Genomic DNA, 23,879 nt, shown 5'->3' with positions numbered 1-23,879 from the left:
GACCTAAAAACAATTCAGACATGTGTTTTTACAACTTTTTTAATATATATTTTTATAAACAGGTCACGTGATAAAATAGCACAAGAAACACTTACCAAATATAAGGTTATATCTTCCGCATATACAGGAGAATGAGGTCGTTATGTACAATAAGAAAATGATTTTAGGGGTTGGTTGGTTTTGTTTTCCTCTGTCCCCCTAATTTTTCCTCCTACAGTCGTTGGAAATATCACAGCTTCAGTTGCATTAATACTTTGGACAAATGGACAGCTGCCCCTCCCCACTGGGAGCTGTGGGGAGGAGGGGCTGAAGAAACTGGCTCCTGACCATCTCAGCCCTGGAGCCTCTGGCCAGCACTCCAGGGGCAGGGAAATCTTTGGGCTGTTGAACTGTCTGTCTTCAACAGCATCTCTCACTCGCTCTTTCTCTTTCTCTCTCTCTCTCTGTCACTCTCTGGCTCTCTGGAAACTGGCTACTCTCTTCCAACCAGATTGGGGGCAGGGGGAGTGTCCCAAGATAGGGTGTGGGTGCTCAAGGTTGGGATGGAAAGGGGTCCCAGCCCCCTCCTCAGCAATCGCCAAGATGGGCCAGCACCCCAGGACTTCCAGGTGTGTTGGGACTAGACAGAACACGGTGCGCCCATGTGGGCAGGTAGAAGTCTGGGAAGCTGGGGAGAGGGAGGCTGTGGCTAGAAAGGAGCCCTCCCTTTGGGTGTTGAGGGGGAGCTGGTCACTGGAAGATTGGTCACTGGCTAGGGCCCCCTTTCCCAGCTTCCACCTGGTGGAGACCTGCCCAGGATGAAGCGTTGCGCTGAGGGGCCTGGGCCCAGCTGGCTACAGGGGTTGCAGGGCAGGGTCCACTCAGGACTGCTCCCAAGGCCTGCAGGCCCTAATGGTCGCTCCAGCTGCAAGCCTCCCAAGGTAGCTATGCCACCCCTGAGTTGAGGTGGACTGGGGCCAGCTGGGCTAATGTTGATTATGCCAAGGTCACTGTCAGCCCGGTGGCCCCTCTCCTAATCCAGTTCTGCCCTAGCCTGGCCAGGGTCCGAGGACCTTAGGTCTGTGGGTGGGGTGGGGCGAGCCGGGCCTCTCTCACACAGCGGCAAGGAAGAGGGGAGGTCGCTGAGGGTCAGGCTGGCATGAGCTGGGGAAGGGCGGGCGGGACTTGGGCTCCTGGGCGGGCCATGGCTTTGGCGGCGGCCTGTTTCCCCTCGCACCCCTCGGAGGGCTCCAGGCGCGGTGCAGTGGAAGATGCGGGAAGCCCTGGGGGCTCTTCCGGGCCCCTGTGTCCTAGGGGACCCAGCTCCCCTCAATCCCCCTGGGCCCTGCCCGGGGTGGGGAGACAGAGCGGGGTGTGGCGGAGAAGGCGGTAGGGGCGGCCGTCTGGCGAGCTCAAAGCGCCCCCAGGACCGAGCCCCAGCGCTCCGCCTCCGGCGGGCGGGCGAACGATGGAGGCGACTGTGGCGTGGCGAAGGGCGGGCGTGCAGTTGCGGGCGCGAGGGGCATGCACAAATTCCCCGAGCGTGCGTGCGTGCGTGCGCGGGGCTGGCCCGCCCGCCGCCCTCCTTGCTCGGGGCGGGGCGGGGAGGAGAGCGAGGGGCCGAGGGCCGGGAGGCCCCGACTACTCGACGACGAGGCAGCGGGGCAGGTGCTGCGAGAAGTACTTGAAGAGCTCGGGGGTGGCTCCGGGGCAGTTGGTCAGCTCCAGCTCCTCCAGGTCCTGCAGCTGCACCAGGCCCGACAGCCCGGTGGCGGTCAGCAGCGGACAGCCTGCGGAGGGGCGGGGCTTAGTGGGCGTGACCAGGGCGGGGCCCGGACCAGGCGAGACTCCGCCTCTGGCCGGGTGGGACCTGGGCCGCCGTAAGTCAACACCAGGCGTGGGTCTGCACGAGGGTCCCGGCACTGCTGGCGGAGTCGGCCTAGGTGGGGATGAGTGGCCACTGCCCAGGAGGGCGGCACAGGGGCTCACCTGCCAGAGACAAGAGACGCAGACTCCTCATGGCCAGGAGGTGCTTCAGCCCGAAGTCCTGCACCTGGGCGGGAGAGCGGGGCGAGTTAGCTATTTCCGTTCCCGCCTCGAGGGAGCCCCACTCCTAGCGTCAGGCCGTAGGGGGAAGGGGGTAGGTTCTCAGGTCCCCACGGAGTCGCTGAGGGCCCTGGGGACTCCATGCGCGCCGCTTGGGTGTGAAGGGATCCCAGACTTCCTTACAGGATCTGAGTGGGCTTCCTTACAGGTCAGCGGCATATCTGGGTGGGGGCTTTCCCCGCGCCCCCCACCTCCCCCGCTACTCCCTAGTCTCTGGAGGCATGGAGGGCTGATACCTGGCAGCACCATCGCAGGTAGAGGCTGCGGAGGGACGACATGGTGGACAAATAGCTGAGGCCAGTGTCCGTGATGCGTACACACCTGTGGTCGCAACAGAAGGGGTTGCCCACCTTCAAAACACCTGTCCCCGCCCCTCAGCTCTGGCCCCTTCCTCCTTTTCCGCCCCAGACGCCCGGAGCTGAGCTACCTTCCTGCCCCACCGTGCCGCGCGCCACCCAGGCTCCGCCCCCAAGTGGCCGCTAGGTCATATTCCCTGGGGGGGGGGGGCGGTGGGGGGTGGCGGGCACTGCTCAGCCCCGCCCCCGTGTTATAGTCCACACTAGGCTAGCCTCTGAGGGCCCCGCCCCCCTCGCTGCAGCCCCCCTCTAACTACAGGTTTGTCCACTAGGCTCCCTTCTTAGAGGTCCAGCAGCCTTGCCTGGCCCTGCCCTCCGTGGCCTAGGGGTGGGGCCGTGCACACCTGTCCAGCACGAGCTCCTCCAGGCGATGCAGGTCGCAGGCCACATACTCGAGCGCCATGTCAGTGATGCGCGGGCACCAGGAGAGGTCGAGGCTGCGGAGCTTCCGCAGGTTCTCGGCCACAAGCTCCACGCCGTCGTCCGTGACCTTGGAGCAGCCAGAGAGGCTGAGCGCGGTGAGGTTGGGCAGGCTATGCACCACGTTGACCACGCCGTGGTTGGTGATCTCCCAGCAGGAGAGCAGGCGCAGTGTGTGCGTGCTGTGGCCCTGGCGCGCTGTGAAGTAGGCCAGGGCTGTGTCCGTCACGTGGTAGGCCTGCAAGCTCAGCTCGGCTAGGTTTGGCAGCAGCTGTGAGATGGCCGCGATCGCGTCGTCGGCCACGTTGATGCAGTCGCTCACGCTCAGCGAGGTGATCCGCGCGCTCAGGCTGGACCACAGCCCAGCCTCGGTGAAGTCGTTGCAACCTGACAGCTCCAGGCGCACCACGCCCTGCATCTGCTCCAGCATCACCTGTGGACAGGTGCAGGGTCGGGGGGGGTCAGGAGGCCTCCATGGGGCTCAAGCCTACCGTGGTTTCCCAAGCATGAGCCTCCCCATGGGCATGGTGGCTGATAGCAGACAGGGTGGAAGGAGCCCGCTGAGGGGCAGGAAGCTGTGTTCTTGAGGGTGCAGACGGTGTCAACATCCATCAAGCTGGACTCTGCCAAGTGCACTTTACAGTGTGTTCATTACATGTAAACAACATTCTAAGGGAGGAGGCAGGGCACAGGGGATCTGGGAGTCCGGGGCCAGGCCCGAGCAGGTGCTCAGAGCCCTTGGTGTTAATGATGTGATGATTAGAGTCCCCTTCCTGGGGAAGGGGCCACCTCCACAGCTGCTCCTCTGACCTTTGCCCCTGCTTCTCCCACCTCCTCCAGCATCCTCGGCATGCAGGGTCTCACATTTGTCTGCTTTGCTGTTGCATGCATGAGTGCTAAGTCAGTTGAGTTGTGTCCAACTCTGCAACCTCTGTCCATGGGATTCTCCAGGCAGGAATACTAGAATGGGTTGCCATATCCTCCTCCAGGGGATCTTCCCAACCCAGGGACTGAAGCTGTCTCCTCCATTGGCAGGTGGGTTCTTTAGCACTAGCGCCACCTGGGAAGCCCCTGCTTTGCTGTTACTGTCTTGAAATCCTTAGTTATCTTTGAGCAAAGGACCCAAATTTTCATTTTGAACTAGATCCCCCAAACTAAGTAGCCAGCCCTGTTCCCCCCACCCCACAGCCACACTCCTCAGGGCACCAGCCCCACCCTCAGCCACTTTGCCGCTTGTGTGTGAAAGCTTCTTCCTCACCGCCCCACCCCCCACAACACACATGTGCTGAGTGGCTACTGCCTGGCCCAGCCCCCAGCCCTTGCTCCTCTGGGCCCATGGCAGTGCGCACCTCCAGGCCGGCATCAGTGATGGTGGAGCGCTTGAGGCTCATGGCCTTGACACCCTTCTTGGAGAGCGCGTAGTTGTCGATGAACTCACAGATGTCCAAGTCAGAGACGCCCACCAGGCAGAAACCCTCAAAGCCACGTGCTGCGAAGCCCTGCAGGTTCACGAACTCCTTCTCCCCTCCAGGCAGCACTGTGTAGAGCTCCTTGGCGTGCAGCACAGGCGTGAGGCCCGCCCAGAACTTGGGCTGGTAGAGCACACGCCTCCAGGCCTTGCACACCTGCGCCAGCACACACTTCTCGCAGGCCGAGAAGTACCAGAAGAGGCCATTGAGGATCTTCTCATCTGTGGCCAGGGGCGGTCGCTCTGCTGGGGGCCCAGACACTGGGGCTAAGGCTGGTCCACCAAGGGGGAGCCCTGCCTGGGGGCACAGGCCCCCGGCCAGAGCAGCCCGGGGCGGCGGGCCAGCCAGGCTGGGTGGTGGGAGGGTGGGCGGGGGTGGCTGGCAAGGGCGGTTCTTGGCAGCTGGCGTGCCCTTGGTGATGCTGGCTGCACCCAGGCCATTGGGCTGGCCCGGCAGTTTCACCAGGCCATTGCGAGGCAAGCATGGAGGCTTGGGGTCGCCGTTGACACCCGGGCTCGACATCTTCCTCGCTCGGGCTGCAGACAGGGTCCAGGAGACGGCAGTGAGTCCTGCGCGGGAGGACTAGGCTCCGCCCTACCCCCCCCTCGCCCCAGCATCCCCTCCCAGGCCATTCCCAGAAACGCCCAACAGAAAGGGTCTGAGTGTAAGCCCTGACTCCCTGACTGAGCAGGTGCAGGAAGGCAGGGCTGGTCACGACTACAACACTCCTGAGCACCTACTGTATGCACTGAGCTCAACCTCCACCCACCACAGAGCTTTTTGACCCCCGGGTTCTATGGACAGAACAGAGGTGGAGGAACACTCGCTGGTGACCGTCCCCTTCACCTCTGCTGCCCACCATCGGCACCTGCCAGGCCTCTCTCTGCCAGGCAAGGCTGGGGAACTGAGGGTTTGGGGCATTCTCTGGCCACTCCTCTATGTCACACCTGTGTAGCTCTCTGGAGTGGTTTAAGTGCTCCATCTGAGGCGCATGCACTGAGAATCTCTGTGGCTGCAGGAGGTTCTGTGGCTCAGAACATACCCAGAGAAAGGGCAAGTGTCTTCCCAGGGTGCTCATGGTGATGCCAGCACAATGAGCCCTGCACACATATTGTTTCCTTAATCTCCCACTCAACCAATGGAGGACAATGCTTTGATGATTGTACCCATTGTACAGAAGAGGAAACCATAGCTTGAGGCAGCATGAATTGCTTGCCTGAGGTCACAGTAAGTGGTGGAGCCAAGACACAGACACAGAACTGGCTGAAAAAGGCTATGTGTAGGGATCTTCCCACAGGGTGGGACTGAGACCATCCCCCATTCCCCTGCTCAGGCCTCCAAGGCTGTGAATGGGTGGCAGAGGGCACTGGATGCAGATGACCCCAGAGAGAAGAGGCAGTGGGTCCCTCACAGGGCTACCATCTGCCTCTCATTCCAGATTTCCTGCCCGTCCCCACCTCTGACACTCAGCTTGGAGGTGGGTACCCAGTGGCTCATCCCAAATCGCTGTGTGGCCTTGGGGAGCCATTTCCCTGCTCCAAGCCTCACTTTCCTCACTTCAAAGCCTGGGGGTGACAATATGCCCCATGGAACAGCATGAGGAGAGGACCAAGGGCATGGCTCAGAGTGAGCTTGCTGGACCGAGGGGGAGGGGAGCCAGTGGTCCTTCCCTGCCCTGCCCTTCCCAGCATCACACCTCCACTGGTTCCCAAGCCCTGAACAGGACAACACTTGCCGGCATTCCACATCTGGGGAGGATGCATCCTGGGCTGGGCCCAAGGGTCTAACTGGGACACGTGGCCCTCGTGGCTGCCAGCTCAGCTTTGAGTCCAAAGGCCTTCATGCCCTGATAGTCATGAACCTTCAGGCTGCCAGTCCACGCCCGAAGAGGAGACCCCCACACCTTGGCTGCCCGTTCACTGCAGGCCATGACCAGGTAGTTGCATTCCTCACCTGGGCTGATACACGACATCCCTAACAGCACGTGCCGAGTGCCCACTGGGGTAATAGTGTATGTCAGCCTCACAACTGCCCGGCTGGGGGGCACAGGGGAAAGCACTGCTGTGAGCACCGTTTTCAGACCAGGAACCTGAGGCTCCCAGGAGTTACAGTTGCCCACAGTGGCAGGGGTGGCCAGACCCCTTAATGCCAGTACATAGGAGGGGCCATCCTGGGACAACAGCGCCGCATGAAGGGACAGTATGAAGCCTACAAGTGCCCCCCCCCCATCCTGGGGCCAGAGGGGAGAGCATCCTGGCAATTCCCTCGTGCGAGCTATGCTGGTTAGAGGGGCAGCCCCTGTCTGAATACCTTCTGTGTCCCAGAGCAGGGCGCGCCCGGCGGCGGCAGCACCATGGACAGCGCCCCCGCAGCCGCCTCGTGCGGGCTCCGGGGCCGGGCCGGGCCGCGCCACCACGGACAGCGGCAGCGCGCGGCGGGGAGGGTACGGCCCGGCAAACTCAGCTCGGCTGGGAGGGGCCCGGGAGGCTTGCGGGGGGAGGGGGGAGAAGACGCCCGCCCAGCTAAGATCCGGAGGAGGAGGCGGCGGAGGCGGCACCAAGGGAGAAATAACTCAAGAGCAGTGCCGATTTAGGTTGAAAATTCTCCCAGCCATGGGTGCGCACGTGGAGCCTGAGTCGGGGGGATCACGTGTATGCCCCGGGCATCCGCGGGGCTCCCTTCCGTCCCCCACAGCAGCTCACATTTGCATACACCCACAATCCCATCCCCACCCCCCAGACCTCTGGGTGGAGCCCATCCACGGAAAAGAGCTTACAGCAGCTTGCAGGGAGTGTCCGAGACCTGGCCGCCCCTCTTTCCACAGCCCCTGGTCCACCTGTCGGTTAGCCTCCCCACCCGCTACGTTCTGGGTTTGAGCCTCCTTCCCACAGAGCAGGCCTGCTGCTCCCCGACCGTGTCCATGGTCTTGCGCTCCAGCTGCTCCTCACCCTCCAGCCTCGTTGACTTAGTCTGAGCCCTAGATCTTCAGTTCGAAACTGGAAACAGCCACACCTTAGCTCAGGGGTCAGGGCTTTGGGACAATGCTCAAATCAGAAATGGGTCTTCCTGCCGGTGAGGCAAGAGGCCCCTGGGGGGCTGGGACAAGGGCCCCTCAGCCTGGTTCTGACCCTCTGACCCAGAAGACAGGTTGCAATCTCTGCCTTCTTGGCACCTGCCCCCACTGCACCTAGTGTGTCCAGGAGGACCCGCCTGGTCTTCCTGTCAGGACAGGGCGGGGCAGCCAGTCCCCTGGGGACTACTCCCCTTTAGGGAGCAACACCAGCAGCTAAGGCGCAGGGAAAGAGTCTTTTAAAATAAGACAGTCAGGCTTGCACTATTCTCAGCCTCATCCCCTGGTGTGCTGTGTCTCCATGAGGAGTGGGATTCTGGGGGAGGGCTTCTCCTATGATGGCTGCAGGGGCTCCAGGCTCCTGGTTCACCACAGGAGGAGTAAGGTAGTCACTAGTTTAGCTTCTTGTCTTCACCAGCCTGAGCCAGAGGTGAATCAAGGAGAGCAAACCAGGCCTCTGCTTCCCCAGAAGACTCACGGGAACCGTGGGGGCCAGAGGGCACCTGGGGAGCACTGTGAGTCCTGCAAGGACTCCAGACCTTGGTGGCTTCCAGGTCTGGAGATGGCCATGCTGGGGTTTCCTGAGGAGCTGCCTCTTCTATAGATGAAGTCACTGGGCGCTGAGACCCAGCAAGTCCACCTAAGAGCCTCACTTCCAACCCCTTTCCAGACTGACCCCACAGTTCAGTGAGACCTGCTGTCCTGTACTCTTCTCCCCCTCTGCCCAGGCACATGCTGGTCCCCTGCTTGCTCAGGAAGCCTCCAGGATCCTTAACCCCGCAAGCTCCTCCTGTTCTATCCTTTGGTGTGAGCACCGCCCTGCCTCTCCCCGTGGGACCCCTGGCCTGAAAGCATCTCCAGATGTCCGCCATGACATGGACTGTCATCACTGTCTACCTGTCTGTCTCTCCTGAGGACAGACAGCATGCTGGCTGGGTGGCTGAGTGAATGAAGAATGCCAGCCCAATGATCAGGGTCACGTAGAAAGGGGTGCAGCTTCCCCAGAGGTGGGATGGAGGGCAGTTGACGGAAGGGCTCAACTGTGGCTCAGCTCTTCAGTCCAGGTTGTGACAGAGGCCGGTGTCCATGAGGGAGGGAAAGAGTGATGCCAGGGTCTCTGAGAAGGCTCCCAAGACCCTGGGGCTTGGGGCGGGCTGTACCTTTACTCAGACCTCGGGAAGGGGACGGCTTGTGTCTCCTTTTTGGCCAAGTCCCCCCCTTGAGGGCTGCAGGGTTGAGGGTGCTGGCTGCCTGTTCCCCATGGTCTGGCCGGACCAGGGGGAAGGGGACAGGAAGCATTAGAAGGGAGGGAAGCTTCCGAGCGCCACGTCCTCCCACTGCACTGCTGATCTCAGCCCATCACACACAAGCCAGGACAGCAAGGTTCAGAGTGCATTTTCAGAAGTTGCACAAAGCTAGGATTTGACCCCAAGTCCTCCAGCTGTCCTACTCCTAAGACTCAGGCCAGGCATGGCTGTCCAGAGTGCAACCCTGCGCCCCCACCCCCAACCCCACCCCGCCCGCTGCTGCTGCCTCCGTTCTCTGCTCTGTTCTGGTTCAGTCCCTATGCTCTCCCAGCTTGGAGCCCTGGGCCGGGAGTCTCTCCCAGTGTGCCCCCTGTCACGCCCCTGCTCTCCTTCCAGAAGCTGCAAGCTGCGTGTCAACCACTGAGACACTCATCTTTGGGACTGCTTATACCCACCCATCATGGTCCTCAGCTCAGAGGTTCACTCACCCCTGATAGCCCGTCTAATACAACAGAACCTGCACTGACCAGTTCCCCTGCCGGCTGAGGGCCATCGAGCTAGACAGGGCATGGGTAGCTCACATCAAGTCAACCTGCAGCGGTGGCCCAGGGACTGGGGTGACGACCAGGGTAGCTTGGGGTTGGGGACACGGCGCGGGCTGACAAATTCCGTGACAAGCTCTGTGACTCAGGCACATGTACATCCCTACCACGTTGCACACGTCCTAGCAGCAGCGCTCCCCTCCCGCCCCCAGCTCAGAGATGCTTGGGGGTGAGGGCTGCCCCACCCGGGCACCCAGGGCTCTGGAAAGGCAGCACGTGGGCCTCAAGAGAGAGCCGAGTTGGCGCTCCAGCAGAGCATGTCCTGTGGCCAAGCTCAGGGCAGCTCAGCCACGTGGGACCGGGTGCCTCTGGGAGTATGTGCCAGGCTCCAGGCCTCTCTGCTCTGAAGGGTCCATGCCCTCCAGGGCCTGGTGCATCCAGTGCCTCAGACACTGCCCAGGGGAGGCCAAGCCTACCCTCTGCAGTGGGTCTGACTGAGGCTCCCCCGGGCCACTGGGAGGGGAGGTTCCGGGCCACCCGCTTCGCTGCCACCTCCGCTCGTCCCTCCAGCCAGCCCTCAGACACAGCAGCAGCTCCCACGTGTGATGAGATGGGGGCTGCAGACAGCTCACAGCGCCAGCCCAGGAACCCCTTCCCCAGCCTCCAGGCGAGATGTCTCCCTGGTCCCCGCAGTGCAGCCCTTCTTGAGGCTGGGCCCAGCTGGCCTGAGTGTCCAGGTGCTCCAACCTCCAGCTACTTGTTCCCTTCTTACTAGTGGGCGACAGGACTTGTGCGAGTGCCCCGAAAGTGGGTGTGAGCTGGAGGGTGGCATCGGCCCCATGAACCCCCGGAGCGTCAGAGATGCCCATAGGCCTGGCCCACAGCAAGGGGAGGCAGAGGCCCCCTGGGCCCCAGGTGAGGGGGAGCCAGGCCACAGAGGCAGCAGGCATCCGGCTAGGTGAGTCCTGGGGTGCCCTGGGGCCTGCACAGCCTCCCCACTCTGCCTGTGTTTGGGACTGGGCCTTGAATCCCCCTCCTCCCCAGATAGCCTCGGCCAGCCCCAGGGCCACCTCCTGTGGAGCCAGTGGGCTGCCCTGGGGGACCCCAAACCTCTCAGGCTCCCAACCCGCCCAGGCCTCCTGCCCCAAGACTTCCGTCCAGCATCCTTCGAAGGCATCTGTGGGAAGAAAGGGGCCCAGGCTCTGCCTGGCGCCAGGGGGGCCTGGGTTGACCCTGGTCCATGGGCCTTGTCCATGGAGGGAAAGCCTCCCGTGCAGAGGCTGGGAGGGGTGGAGGAGCGGCCGCCAGGCTGCAGGCTCCTGGAGGTTCCAACAGCCAGGCCTTCTCTCCTTCTTGGGTCATGGGTGGGGGACTCCTCGACCCACTCAAACCCCCAGAAGGACAGACCCTCCCCCAGCAAGTCTCGGGGTGCCCAGCTCTGCTTCTGGGGCCCTCCAGCCTTGGCCAGCGCCCGGCCCCTCCTCCAGAGCACACGTGGCCAGCGCCCTCCCTTCCCCTCGACCTCCCACTGTAGAAGCTCCATGCAGGGCCGGGCTCAGGTGTCCAGGGGCAGGTCAGCGACTGGGCCTCGCGTTCACAAGCTCCTCCTGGAGTGTAACTGTATCTAACACCTGTCTCCAGGCGTAGGGGCTCATGGTGCTGGGGTGAGGAGTCCTGAGTGCTGTGGGGGGTCCAGGAGCTCGCCCAGGCAGCCCAGCTGGGGGCCTGTAATTCGGAGTCCACGGGGGGACAGCACGGTGGCACCGACCCACAGCCTTGGTCCAGTTGCCATGGGGATCGGGCCTCAACCAGGCAGCCACTGGGGTGAAGGGCTGGGGGAAGGTCTGGCAGGCTGGAGGCCCAGCTGCAGCCGCCAGGGAAGGGGCTGCGGTTACGTAAGCCCTCGGGGGGGCAGCGGCGGCGCTGTCCCAAGACCCTTCCCAGCCTCCTGCTCATTGTGGCCTCGGCGGTGCTGTGGCCTGCCCCCTCCCCAGTGTTGTGGCCTGCCCCCTCCCCGCCTTGTAGCCTAGCCCGGCACACACACCTTACCTCGGCCCGGGCTCCTGGCTCATGCCACGCTGTCCACCGGGCGTCCTCCCGTCATGGGGAGCCCGGCATGGGCACCGGCGAGGCAGGGAGGCGACCGAGGTGCTGGCCTGGCAGGCAGGGCCCGGCCGCGCCCCGCGCCCCGCGTCCGGCCTGGCCGGGCCCCTCCGCTGCCCACCCCCGAGAGGAGCTCCCCGGTGGGAGAGGATCGGCCGCCCCGAGCCTCCCACCGGGGAGGCTATGGCTGTGCCCAGATAAATAAGGCCGCTTTGCAGGGAGTCGGGCGGGCGCCTCCTCCCTCCCCTCGCCCTCCTCCCGGCGCTCCTCCTCCGCCCTCCTCCCCGCGCTCCTCCGCGGCCGCCGGCGGCGCCGCGCGCGCCCCCAGCCCGGCCTTACGCGCCGCTCCCTCGCGCGCTCCCGGAGCCGGTAGCCAATCCGGGCTGGCGAGCCAGGGCGGGGGTGCCGAGGATGCCGAGCCCCGCCCCGCCCCGCCGCGCCCTCCCGCGCGCACAGCGCGCTCCCGCCGCGGCGCCCACGGCCACGCGCCGGGCCGGCACGCGCCCCCGCTCCCCCTTGCCACGGGCGCCCGCACAATAACAAACCCGGCGCGCGCGGGGCGGGGAGCGGAGAGGAGGGCCGGCGAGGGCAGGAGGGAGGCGAAGGAAGGTCCAGGCCCGCGAACGGAGAGCCAGGCTAGAGCGAGCCCTGCCTCGGAGGAGTGGCGGGGACCCCGAATCCAGCGGGGCCCAGAGGATCGAGCCCTTGGGCGCCAGCGGTCCGACCCTCCCCCTTCCGGCCCCTCCTGCGGAGCGGACGGCCGGGCACCCTTCACCGCCCGGCCATCACATCCTCCGCGCACCTGTGGGTACCAGGCCCCGGAACCTCCCTCAGCGGGGGACACAGTTGCGCACCCGCAGAGCAGAGAAACAAGTGACCAGTAGATCATTTTGGAGAGAGACGAGCGCGATGGAGGTTCAAGAGGGACACGTGATGGAGTCCTCCGAGGGTGGTGGTGGTGGTGGGGCTCCTGCGGACAGGACACTAAACTGAGTCCCCCAAGGGAGAGAGGGCAAAGGAAGTTGTTCAGGAAGGGGTGTGCAAAGGTCCTGAGGCACGTTCCCTCTGGAATAGGCCTGGAGAGAGGGTGGGACGGGGCGGGGCGGGGCGGGAGGATGCGGAAGGCTCTGTCTGGGCCCCTGGGGATGCCAGGCCTCCCAGCAGGCTCAGGGTGGAGGACTGAGGCTCATACTGCCCACCTCGGGACCTCCTGGGAGACAGCAGAGGGACCAGGTGTGGGGAGAGCAAAGCCGGGTCTTTGCACCAGGGAAAGAGCCTCAGGGCGGAGAGGCAGCCCCCTGAGAGCCTTAATAGAAATGAAACCGGCTGTTGTCAGCAACATTTTGATAGGAAGCAGACCCAGGGGGACTGGTGTGAGGTGGGGCAGTGGAAGGGGGCAGGCTGGCCCTCCGCGCTGGCCTGGGAGGTGCCGCTCAGGCAGCTGTGTGGGTGCTGGCGGGGTGAGGACACCTCTGTGTGTGGTGGGGACTTGTGCCCCCGTCCTGCTGACCCTGACCAAAGGAGGAGGCCTGGCGGGGTGGGTGGGGGTGCGTGAGACCTGAGGTGACTGGGGAGTGCTGTCTGACCCGGCCTGTCACCTCCACGTAGGCTCAGCCCTGGTGGGCAGAGGGCAGTGGGGTGTGCACACTGCCCTGACTGGGAGGCAGGGCTTCACTTTGCACTTTGCGGGGCTCTTGCCCCTCAGCAGGTGCCAGGGCCCAGGCAAAAAGCAGGCTGTGCCAACACCTGGGACTCCCCTCACCTGGGGCTCCCCTCACTTGGAGCACCCCTCCCCTGGAGCTCCCCTCACTTGGGGCTCCCCTCACCTGGGGCTCCCCTCCCCTTGGAGCTCCCCTCCCCTGGAGCTCCCCTCACCTGGGGCTCCCCTCACCTGGAGCACCCCTCACCTGGGGTTCCCCTCCCGGGAGCTCCCCTCACCTGGGGCTCCCCTCCCCTGGAGCTTCCCTCACCCAGAGTGCCTCTCACCTGGAGCATCCCTCACCTGGGGCTCCCCTCACTTGCAGCACCCCTCCCCTGGAGCTCCCCTCCCCTGGAGCTCCCATCACCTAGGGCTCCCCTCCCCTGGAGCTTCCCTCACCCAGAGTGCCTCTCACCTGGAGCACCCCTCCCCTGGGGCACCCCTCCCCTGGAGCTCCCCTCATCTGGGACACCCCTCACCTGATCACCACATCACCTAAAACACCCCTGCACTCACTTGGGGCACCCCTTACCTGGAGCTCCCCTCATCTGGTTGCCTGGGCACAGAGGAGTCTCCCTAGCCCAGGCAGCTGGGGGTCTCCAGTTCTGGAGCATGAGGGGGTGAGGACGAAAGGCACTGTGCTCTGAGAGGGAGCCGCAGTCACATCGGGGAGCGGAGCTGCTTACCTCACAGCTCTGCAGGCCCGACCTCCTCATGGGGAAGGAACGGCCTTTCCTTGGGGTGAGGTGTGTGCTCAGGGATCACAAACCTGGGCTCAGGTCCGCGCTCCAGGGTGGGGCCTCAGACAAGCAGGTCCCCTCTTGGAAAGTGAGTCTGGGGCCCAAGGGGTCGCCCTGGAGATCCTCATGTAGTGCAGGTCAGGACAGCCCCATGCTCCCCAGAGGTCAGGCTGCCCTGGACCCGCAGGGAGGATGGACACTGTGCCCCCACTGCCCCTGATCCCCACCCAGAGGCAGGGGCCCCCCTGAGAGGGCCTGCGGGGGGGACCACGTGGCGTGGGGAGGCCACAGATGTGTTTGGCGGTCCTCAGCACTCTGAAGCCCAATGGGAGCCCAGGGAAGTGAGAACCTCGCAGCGTGGGGCGGCCCTGGCAGCTGTGGGAGGCGGCGGGCGGTGGGTGCAGGCCTCTGCTGCCTCCAGCTTTTGCTCCCTGTCTTCCCTCCTCCTGGGACCCAGGCCCGACTCACCAAAGCAGGGGAGGGGGTGCGGGGGGTGGAGTGGCCAGGGCTGAGTATGACTCAGGGCCCAGCTGTCACCAAGCAACCCTGTTGCCTAGCAATGGCGGTTTCCCAGTAACGTTGTCTCCTAGCAATGGGATATTTTCCCGGGCCCTGGCTGGAGCCTGGCGGTTATTTTTAGCTCAGCTGCAAATCAATCTGCAGCTGCATTTTTGGCTCCTGGAGAAGATGCAAGGTGTATGTGGGGCGGCGGGAGGGAGTCAGTGGACTTCTCGTCAAGGGAGGAAAATTGCCATGTTTCCTAAGGTACAGGCTCATAGGTGGGCCAGGCCAGAGTCCACCTGGGAACGGGGTGGGGCGCTGTGCAGGTGAAGGGGAACCAGAGGTTGTTCAGGCTTCCCGCGAGAGCTGATAGATGTGACTGTCTCCCTGATGGGGTCTCTGGGAGGGCTGGTCCCTCCAGCACCCTGGGTCTCCCTAGGTCAGGCTGGCCAGGAGCCTTCCAGGCCAGTGTTGATGGTGGGCACCCCTGGAGTGTGCCACTGGGTGGCAGCTTCCTGGCACCACGTGGCTCTCGGTTGTGGGAACCATCTTGGTGTCTCCAGCCCCCAGCCCCTCCAAGGGTGACGGCGCCCTGCCCCAGGTCAGCTGGAGCACACCTTCAGGGGGTCCTGGCTGCGGGGGTCTGGGTGCCCACAGGCTCAGCTGGCCTCTGCTCAGCCCACGTCTCTCCCTCTCAATTTTGCTGAAATGGGAGCCCAAATGAGACGTCTCGGCAGCTGGGGGAACTTAACCCCTCTGGGATTTCCCACCATTTCCTCAGGAGCTTGGCTAGCCGACCCCTTGAAGCCAGTTCCTGCCTCCCACTGGCCAGCTTCCTGTTCCTGGTTTGCCCTGGGCACCAACCAGACCTGGGGCATTGTTCCTATCCGTCCATGCCCACTGACTCTGCGTAGGCTTGGTGTGGCTCCCATAGGCCCTGGACGGCCCAGCCCCACCCCGATCTTGTGTGCTCCTCACCTGTGCCCTGCACCCTGCGTGGCTGCCCCTTGCCAGAGGGCATGGCCCACCTGAGACTGCTCCTGGTTCCACCATCTGCTCGTCCCCAGCCAGGACCTGGGCTTTGAGTGGGAAGTGGAGAAAGGCCCATTTTGGAGGGTCAGGGCACTGCAGGGTCTGGAGCTAGGGGGACATGCAAAAGCCTCCAATGGAACACAGCGTTGGGGGAGTTACCTGAGATTTGGGGTGTCATTCGTCCGTCCACACACTCACTCTCTGGGTATTTACCGAGCACGTCTTCTTCTGCACCCACAGCCTTCTGGGCTTCTTGATGTGGGCAGCAGACCTCTGATGGCTAACCGCACTGGGCGCTTCAGAGAAGCACCCCTCACAGGCTGCAGGGCCAGGAGCTGTGAGCAAAGGCAGCCTGCGGGGCCTTCTTGCACAGGTGACAGCGCCACCACCCAGCCCTTGGAGACCCAGCTAGGCAGAAGGAAGGGGAAGCCTGCTACCGGGGGCCACCTCAGGGCCGGGCCTTGCCAGACCAGCTCACTCTTTAGGAACCCCTCCCAGGAACCCAGGGACACTGTCCCATTCTCAGGGGGTGGGAGGGGGCCGACGGGGAGGGTGGGGAGCCAGGGCCCCCAGCCAGCGGAAGGAGGGTCTGAAGCAACTCCCCACACTGACACCGGAGGGCGCCTGAAGCCCGCTGTCAGCTTCGCCAGCCTGGGCAAGGGCGGTCCAGGGCCCTGGGAGTCCCTCCAGAACTGGACCTAGGTCTCAGCAAAGGCAACCGACCGGGATTCCTGCTCCCTTCCTCCCACTGGAGACTTCTTTGCCTTCTATGTGCTCAGTGCCACACCCTCTGCTCAGCTCAGTTCAGTCGCTCAGTCCTGTCCGACTCTCTGCGACCCCATGGACTGCAGCACACCAGGCTTCCCTGTCCATCACCAACTCCCAGAGTTTATTCAAACTCATGTCCATCGACTTGGTGATGCCATCCAACCATCTCATCCTCTGTCGTCCCCTTCTCCTCCTGCCCTCAATCTTTCCCAACATCAGGGTCTTTTCCAAGGAGTCAGCTTTTCGCATCAGATGGCCAAAGTATTGGAGTTTCAGCTTCAGCATCAGCCCTTCCAGTGAATATTCAGCACTGATCTCCTTTAGGATGGACTGGTTGGATCCACTTGCAGTCCAAGGGACTCTCAAGAGTCTTCAACACTACAGTTCAAAAGCATCAATTCTTCTGCGCTCAGCTTTCTTTATAGTCCAACTCTCACATCCATGCATGACTACTGGAAAAACCATAGCCTTGACTAGACGGACCTTTGATGGCAAAGTAATATGTCCGCTTTTTAATTCCAAGGAGCTTTTTTTCCAAGGAGCAAGCGTCATTTAATTTCATGGCTGCAGTCACCATCTACAGTGATTTTGAAGCCCAAGAAAATAAAATAAAGTCTGTCACTGTTTCCATTGTTTCCCCATCTATTTGCCATGAAGTGATGGGACCGGATGCCATGATCTTAGTTTTTTGAATGTTGAGCTTTAAGCCAACTTTTTCACTCTCCTCTTTCACTTTCACCAAGAGACTCTTTATTTCTTCTTCAGTTTCTGCCATAAGGGTGGTATCATCTGTGTATCTGAGGTTATTGATATTTCTCCCAGCAATCTTGATTCCAGCTTGTGCTTCATCCAGCCTGGCATTTCCCATGATGTACTCTGCATATAAGTTAAATAAGCAGGGTGACAATATACAGCCTTGACATGCTCCTTTCCCAATTTGGAACCAGTCTGTTGTTCCATGTCCAGTTCTGTTGTTTCTTGACCTGCATACAGATTTCTCAGGAGGCAAGTAAGATTGTCTGGTGTTCCCATCTCTTTAAGAATTTTCCAGTTTGTTGTGATCCACACAGTCAAAGGCTTTGACATACTCAATGAATGCTGGCAATTTGATCTCTGGTTCTTCTGCCTTTTCTAAATCCAGTCTGAACATCTGGAAGTTCATAGTTACGTATTGCTGAAGCCTGGCTTGGAGAATTTTGAGCATTACTTTACTAGCGTGTGAGACGAGTGCAGTTGTGTGGTAGTTTGAGCATTCTTTGGCATTGCCCTTCTTTGGGACTGGAATGAAAACTGACCTTTTCCAGTCCTGTGGCCACTGCTGAGTCTTCCAAACTTGCTGGGATATTGACTGCAGCACTTTCACAGCATCATCTTTTAGGATTTGAAATAGCTCAACTGGAATTCCATCACTTCCACTAGCTTTGTTCGTAGTGATGCTTCTTAATGCCCACTTGACTTCACATTCCAGGATGTCTGGCTCTAGGTCAGTGATCACACCATCATGGTTATCTGGGTCATGAAAATCTTTTTTGCCCTGTGCTCCCCTTTCTAAATTCGTAGTTGGGTAAAATACATATAAAGCTTAGCATCTTCACCATTTCCAAGTGCACTGGGGTGTCGAGTGTGTGTGTCAAACCGCTGTCACCACCATCACCCCCAGAACACTCTGTTCCTCCCAGATGAACACCCTGTCCCCATTAAGCACCAATCCCCCATTGCCTTGCCCCAAGCAACCTCCATTCTACTTTTCCACTATGAATTTGACTGTTTTAGGTACTTCATGTGAGTAGACTCATATTTTGTGACTGAGAGGCTTCCCAGGTGGTGCTAGTGGTAAAGAACCCACCACCTGCCAGTTCAGGAGACATAAGAGACTTGGGTTCCATCCCTGGGTCGAGAAGCTTCCCTGGAGGAGGGTGTGGCAATCCATTCCAGTATTCTTGCCTGGAGAATCCCATGGACAGAGGAGCCTTGTGGGCTACAGTCCATGGGGTCACAAAGAGTCGGACATGAGCTAACACTTTCACTTTCCCACCCGCCTTGCCTAGAGCCAGGGGCAACTGAGCCCTTGAGCCCTGTGTGTGCCTGGCTTTTCATTGACCTGGAAGGGCTGTGGGGCCTGAGAGGAGGCGGTGGTCTGCTCGGTCTGGCAGCAGCTCCAATGCCGCCTTCCCATTGGCGCCGTCTGCCTCATCTGTCAGGGTGGACTTCTGGCCCAGGGCAGCAGGAGGCTGGGCCGGGGGGACCTTACACCCAGAGACGGCAGAGGGTCTTTGTCAGCCAAAGCTCTCAGGGACCCCAAGCGGTCCAGTACTGAGGCTGCAGTCCTGGGTTTGGGCCTAAGGGCTCTGTAATCCGACCCCGGCTTTTCACCAGGCTCTTTGGGGCCTGTCTGCTGGGTCCACACCGTCAGGCGTGGTTGTCTGTCCCTCCCTTTTGTCTGGCCGTCTCTGCAATCCCCAGCTGATCACCACGCCGCCTCTCCTCCTGCCCTGGCCTCCACAGTGACACTGGCTGCGAGTTTCCTCTAAAAGAGTGGGCCCGGCTCTAGCTTGGCCCGACCTACCAGGGCCTGACTCCGGGGGCTAGGGCTGTTCTTGCTCCTGCTGCTTCACCGAGCCTGAGCCCGCATCCTGGGGTTACCCACCTGGCATGTGGGGAGTCACCAGGGCCAGGCTGGTGAGAGATGGGGGACGCAGGCCCAGGAACCACTCTTAGAGAGAGCCCCCCAGATGAAGCCCCCCTACCCCAGATGTTCCAGTGGGCATCACTGCCGCCGAAGGCCTGGAGGACAGGGGCCGAGCAGGACGGCGTGCAGGGCGAGGCTGAAGGCGGGCGGGGAGTAGGGGGACCTTGAGGAGGTGACGCAGAACTCCCAGTCCGCGGAGCCCCCTCCCCGGCGCCTCCCGGGCCCCTGGCGAACCGCCCACCCCGAGAGCGCCGCTGCAATTGGTGGAAAGTTCGGGGCCCGCGGCGCGATTGGCTGTCCGGCCCGCCCACTGCCTAAGCCGCTCCCGGCTCCGACCCGGTGCGTGGCCGGCGGCGCGGGCGGTCGGGGCTGTGCGGGGGCCGGGGCCAAGGCCCCGGCTGCTCCCGCCGCGCCCCCGCGCGTCCCCCGCGCCATGCCGACCCCTGCGCTGCTCTGCGCACTTTGCTTCTGCCTCTTGGCTGCGGCCGCTCGCGCCGGCTACTCGGAGGACCGCTGCAGCTGGAGGGGCAGGTACGAGCCCCACTGGAAGCCCCCACGGGCCAACCCCTCGGAGCTGTGTGAGCCTCTTAGGCGGGGGCTGGGAGATGTGTCGCCCGCCCTTTCGGGCGCTCCGTCCCGGCGCCGAACCCTTGCCTTTGCCACCTTCGTCTCCCAGACTCTGAACCCCGGGCCTCAATTTCGTTCTCCACCAAGTGGACGCGGCTCTTGGTGCTTGCGGGGACGGGGTGCAGGGGGAACGGGCTGACCGGGTGGGGACGCCGGCCGCCCGTCTCAGAGCCGCCTGTCCGTCCACAGCGGCCTGACCCAGGAGCCCGGCAGCGTGGGACAGCTCGCCCTGGCCTGTGCGGACGGCAAGATCGAGTGGCTGTACCCGGCCGGGGCGCTGCGCCTCACCCTTGGCGGCTCTGAGCCCAGCGCGCAGCCGGGCATCGTCTGCCTGCGGCCGACGCGGCCCTTCGCAGGCGCCCAAGTCTTCGTGGAGCGGACGGGCGGCGGGCTAGAGTTGCTGCTGGCCGAGGGCCAGGGCCCGGCCGGGGCCCGGTGCGCGCGCTGGGGTCCTCGCGAGCGCCGGGCCCTCTTCCTGCAGGCCACCCCGCATCCCGACCTCAGCCGCCGCTTGGCCTCCTTCCGCTTCCAGCTGCGGGAGGACGGGCGTCCGGAGCTGCCCCCGCAGGCCCGCAGCCTTGGAGCGGATGGTGAGTGCGGGTCTGGGTGGAGACCTGACTGTCCTCCCCATCGCACCGGGGGAGAAACGGAGGCGGCCTGTCACAGGCAGGGCAGGTGGGGAGGGGCGGGGGGCAGAATCCTGGAAGGTGAGACCAGGCAGGGCCACCCGGTCCTGAAGGGCTGGGGGAGGGGATGACGGCCATAGCTGTCCAGGGCTCCCTGGCCCGGCGGTGACCTCCCTCCCCTCCCCTAGCCCAGTATAACAGAAGTCCACTGTGAGCCTGTCACCATGGAGACGCAGCCCCGCCTCCCCGCAGGGCACCAGGCCCAGCTCTTTGCTCTCCTGGAGGTCGGAGCCTGACCCCACGGGGGATGGCGGGGGTGTCTGCTCTGTCCCCTGACCCCCGAACCCATCATAACCTCCTGCCCCATGGGCTGGGCTGGTGTCTTTGGGTCCCAGGAAGCAGCTCTGGGAGACAGGGAGTTACTGCCTGCTGGTACTGCATGGGAGACGGGCGGGCACCTGGCCCTGCAGCTCCAGGCCTGTGGGCCCTGTGCCTGCGTGCTGGCCCATGGCTGTGTGTGCATCACACACGCACAAACCTTTAGTGTTACAAGTGCAGGGTGTCTTCAGAGTGTGCACACAAGTTATCTGAGACCACAGGTGCCATCAGGCCCTGAGGGGGGTCTGGGAGCTTGCCCTTGCCCTGGACACAGGAGTGTCCAGCTGGGGGAGGGCTCAGGGCTCCACTCCTGACCTGCCCTGCATGTCAGCTGCCTGCAGACCCTGCAGTGATGCCGAGCTCCTCCTGGCCGTGTGCACCAGTGACTTTGGTGAGTGCCCCGCTGCAGGGCGGGTGGTGGGGAGGAGCCAGGGGCCTGTCTTCCCCTGAGGTCACTGGCCAACACGTGTCCCCACAGTGATCTACGGAACCATCCTCGGAGTTGCCCACGACGCAGAGCTACAGGAGTCTGTCATCACCGTGGCAGCTGCCCGTGTCCTCCGCCAGACGCTGCCGGTTTTCCGGGTGGGGGACCCTGGGGGCCAGGGGCAGGCCTCCATTCGCACCCCACTGCACTGTGGCGTGCGCCCCGGCCCTGGCACCTTCCTCTTCATGGGCTGGAACCGCTTTGGTGAGGCCTGGCTGGGCTGCGCTCCCCGCCTCCAGGAATTCAGCCGTGCCTATGCGGCTGCCCACGCTGACCACCTGCACCCCTGCGAGGTGGTGCTGGACTGACAGGCCTGGGAGCAGGGTGCTGGGGAGGGTGGGGGGTGGCCTGCAGACGGCATTACAGCGTCACCTGCTTTTGAGGTAACAGCGATGACCAATAAGAGCGCTGAATGGATGAGCCAGTGTGCATATGGTCCCCAGCCCCGGCCGCCTCACTCCATTCTGTCCTCCCACAGCCTCGGGACACACAGCTCCCGCTTCAGAGAGCCCAAGACCGCGGCCACACAGCCCATGCCCGGGCGAGGGGCTGCTGCTGGGGGTGCACGCAGGAACCCCCTCTCATGTGACCCTTGGTCTGCTGCCCCAATGCCAGGTGCTTCTACCACCAGAGTGGGAATGAAAAGGGGCCATAACCCCCAAGGTTTCAGGTGGGCAGGCAGGCAACCCCACTTCCCACCCTGAGGGAAAGGGCTGCGGTTTGGCAACCTGCCGACTTCCCCAAGTGGTGTGCCGCAAGCCCAGCGGTCACCCTGGCCCCACCCCACCCATGGGGAAGAATGGGCTTCTGTCCCCAGGCCCCTCCGATGTGTTCCCCCCACAGCTGTGGGGTCTCTCCTGCAGGGGTCCTATTTGTTGCCCATTTCCAGTGGGTGGGGGGTACACAATGGGGTCTCTTAAGGACCGTTTCCACCACCTCTCCCCAGTGGCCTAATTGTCGTTGCCTTGGACCACACGCTCTGGACCATGCTGAAGGCCCTGAGGCTGAAAGGCCCCAGTGCCAGGCAGGGGGTGGGGGGAAGAGAAGGGGGTGGGAGGCTGTGCATGGGGGACTTCGGAAGCTGGAACGAGCTGGCTCTGCTGACCCAGTCCCATAGCTCATATCAGGGGAGATTCCTGGGCTGAGCCCCAGAAACAACTTTCCTTACAGTCCTCACTGGAGAAGCAGCCCTGCCATCCTGCCGGCAGGAAGGGAGCAAGGTTCCTCGGGGCGCCTGCTGCCAGACTCAGCTGGTGTAGGTGCCTCGTGTGGCCACGCCCAGTGGCTGCTCTGGAGTTCCCATGGGACAGACTGTCTAAGGCTACAGTGCTGGGGGGACATACTTCTTCACTCAGACGGGCCGTGGCTGCGGGGACTGCTGAGAACTGTGAGGGGGAGTACAGCCACCCTGGAGGGCAAGCGCCCCTGGGTTCCTCCCACCTCTGCTGTTCTTAAGGCTCCTTGCGGAGCCCCTTGCTCCCCCAGACTCAGACTGGCAACCCCAGATTGCTCGGGGCTCAGGCCCCAGACCTCCCCTCCGAGTACATCCCGAGCGAGGCCAGCCTCCTGCCTTTAATACCACCAACATGCTGATGACCCCACATTTGGATCTCCCATGGACCTCGCTCCTCGACCAGACCCTTGTATACTTGTTTCCCTCCCCCACCAACAGGGAGTATCTCAGTAAAAACCAGAGAAGAAGGAGTGGAGTATGCTCTCCTGCCCCCTCCTCCTCTCTGTCTGCAAAGGCCCTGGCCAAGGAGAGCTTCCCCTCGGGACCTGAGGGGTGCCTTACCCTTGGCTCTTGGCATGATGCTCTGGCCAGCTCTCCTCTTCTTTGGAGAGAGGCCTACGGCCACACCCAGTGGTCACTGTGGATTGTCTCTGGGACCATCTGTCATAAAAATGTAGGGCAGCTGCCTTGGGGTGGGCCCTCAGCTGGACACTGGCCTCTACCCACCTGCCCCAGGAAGTGCCTCTGATGAAGCACCTCTGATGCACACATCCTCCTCCAGATTAAGTGTTAGCTTTGCAACCAGTTCAGGAGGAGCAGAAAGAGCAGGAGTGGGTGTGGCAACAGGACCAAAGGAGCCCCAGGGTGCTCTGGGAGGCACCAGAAATGCTTGGGCCAGGAGCTTCATGCCTGCTCTCCAGGAAGTGGCCAAAGGGAAAGGTGTGGGTGAGCATGTGGGCTGGGGCTATGGGAGCAGATGCCTTTGGGGCACCGCTGGGTGCGTGTACTTACAGAGGTGTGCACCGGTGCCCAAAGGTGAGGGGCAGATGCAGGTGTGAAAGTGAAGGACTTGTGAATGTGCTCATGGGGGAGTCTGGGTAGGCGCTGTCATTCACTTGACCAGCTTTTATTGAGTTTCTTCTAGGTGTCAGGTGCTGTGCCAGGCACCAGGAATAATTTGAGGAACTAAAGAGGCAAGAATGGGATGCTGTGTAAGCCCAGTGCACGTCCTCCCTTTCTGGGGAGGGGCAGTGGGAGCCAGGAAGGAGGCAGGAGATTCTTGGTTGGAGGTGGGAGCAGCCCTCCTCCTCTTCAGTACTCAGGTCTCGGGAGCAGGGCACAAGGATACCTGTCTTCCACGCTGGTGGCAGCGGGGCCCCAGTGTGAAGCAGTCTGCACTTGGGAGGGGGGGGGCTGCGGACAGTGGTATCCGGCAGGTCCACGTTGCCTGAAGCAGCGTCCGTCCCCGCTGGGCCTACTGACGGGCCATGGATGGAGGAGGAGCCTGTGTGCAGACAAGTTTCTACCACTCAAGGCCTTCTGGCCTCAGGAGGGGGTCCTGGCTCTGTCCTGCCAGTTCCCTCTCCCGTTCCCAAGTTCTGCCAGGGCACTTCTGGGAACTCCATCTTTCTTTGTGTGTGTGATGCTTCCTGGAGAAGGGAGGTGGTCTCCCCAGTTCCTGGGGCTCTTCCTCCCACCCCCATGGCTGGGCCAGTTGCCAGAGGGTCCAGCCCCTCGTATTCGCCTCCCCTCCCGTCGCGCTGAGACAGCCATCTGTCTTCTCCGTTCTGCTGAATTCTCCTTGTC

The 23,879-nt window shown here is 62.5% G+C and overlaps 2 protein-coding genes across 3 annotated transcripts; one reads left to right on the top strand and one right to left on the bottom strand.

The window, feature by feature from the left end:
- Positions 1-23: 23 nt before the first annotated feature.
- On the bottom strand, positions 24-11,381 carry FBXL16 (F-box and leucine rich repeat protein 16). Its single transcript, XM_086376574.1, has 6 exons — positions 11,239-11,381; positions 4,211-4,866; positions 2,786-3,294; positions 2,322-2,406; positions 1,969-2,032; positions 24-1,769 (listed from the first exon to the last, which is right to left on the bottom strand). Exons 2-6 carry the CDS (start codon positions 4,850-4,852, stop codon positions 1,621-1,623), a joined length of 1,449 nt encoding a protein of 482 aa, XP_086232700.1. The 5' UTR covers positions 4,853-4,866; positions 11,239-11,381; the 3' UTR covers positions 24-1,620.
- A 7,647-nt stretch (positions 11,382-19,028) lies between these two features.
- Positions 19,029-21,256, top strand: METRN (meteorin, glial cell differentiation regulator). Of its 2 annotated transcripts, none has more exons than XM_086376599.1 (4): positions 19,029-19,252; positions 19,538-19,938; positions 20,694-20,743; positions 20,831-21,256. In XM_086376599.1, exons 1-4 carry the CDS (start codon positions 19,155-19,157, stop codon positions 20,831-20,833), a joined length of 552 nt encoding a protein of 183 aa, XP_086232725.1. In that variant the 5' UTR covers positions 19,029-19,154; the 3' UTR covers positions 20,834-21,256. The 2 variants fall into 2 exon arrangements, with proteins under 2 accessions (XP_086232725.1, XP_086232723.1); XM_086376597.1 differs by having other exon boundaries at positions 19,034-19,252; positions 20,684-20,743.
- The last annotated feature ends 2,623 nt before the right edge of the window (positions 21,257-23,879 follow it).

This window comes from Bos grunniens, chromosome 25 (assembly GCF_055505025.1).
Source record: "Bos grunniens cultivar Pamir isolate PY7600 chromosome 25, Bosgru_T2T1.0, whole genome shotgun sequence".
Classification (NCBI taxonomy): Eukaryota; Metazoa; Chordata; class Mammalia; order Artiodactyla; family Bovidae; genus Bos; species Bos grunniens.
This window is presented reverse-complemented; position numbering and strand designations above follow the sequence as displayed.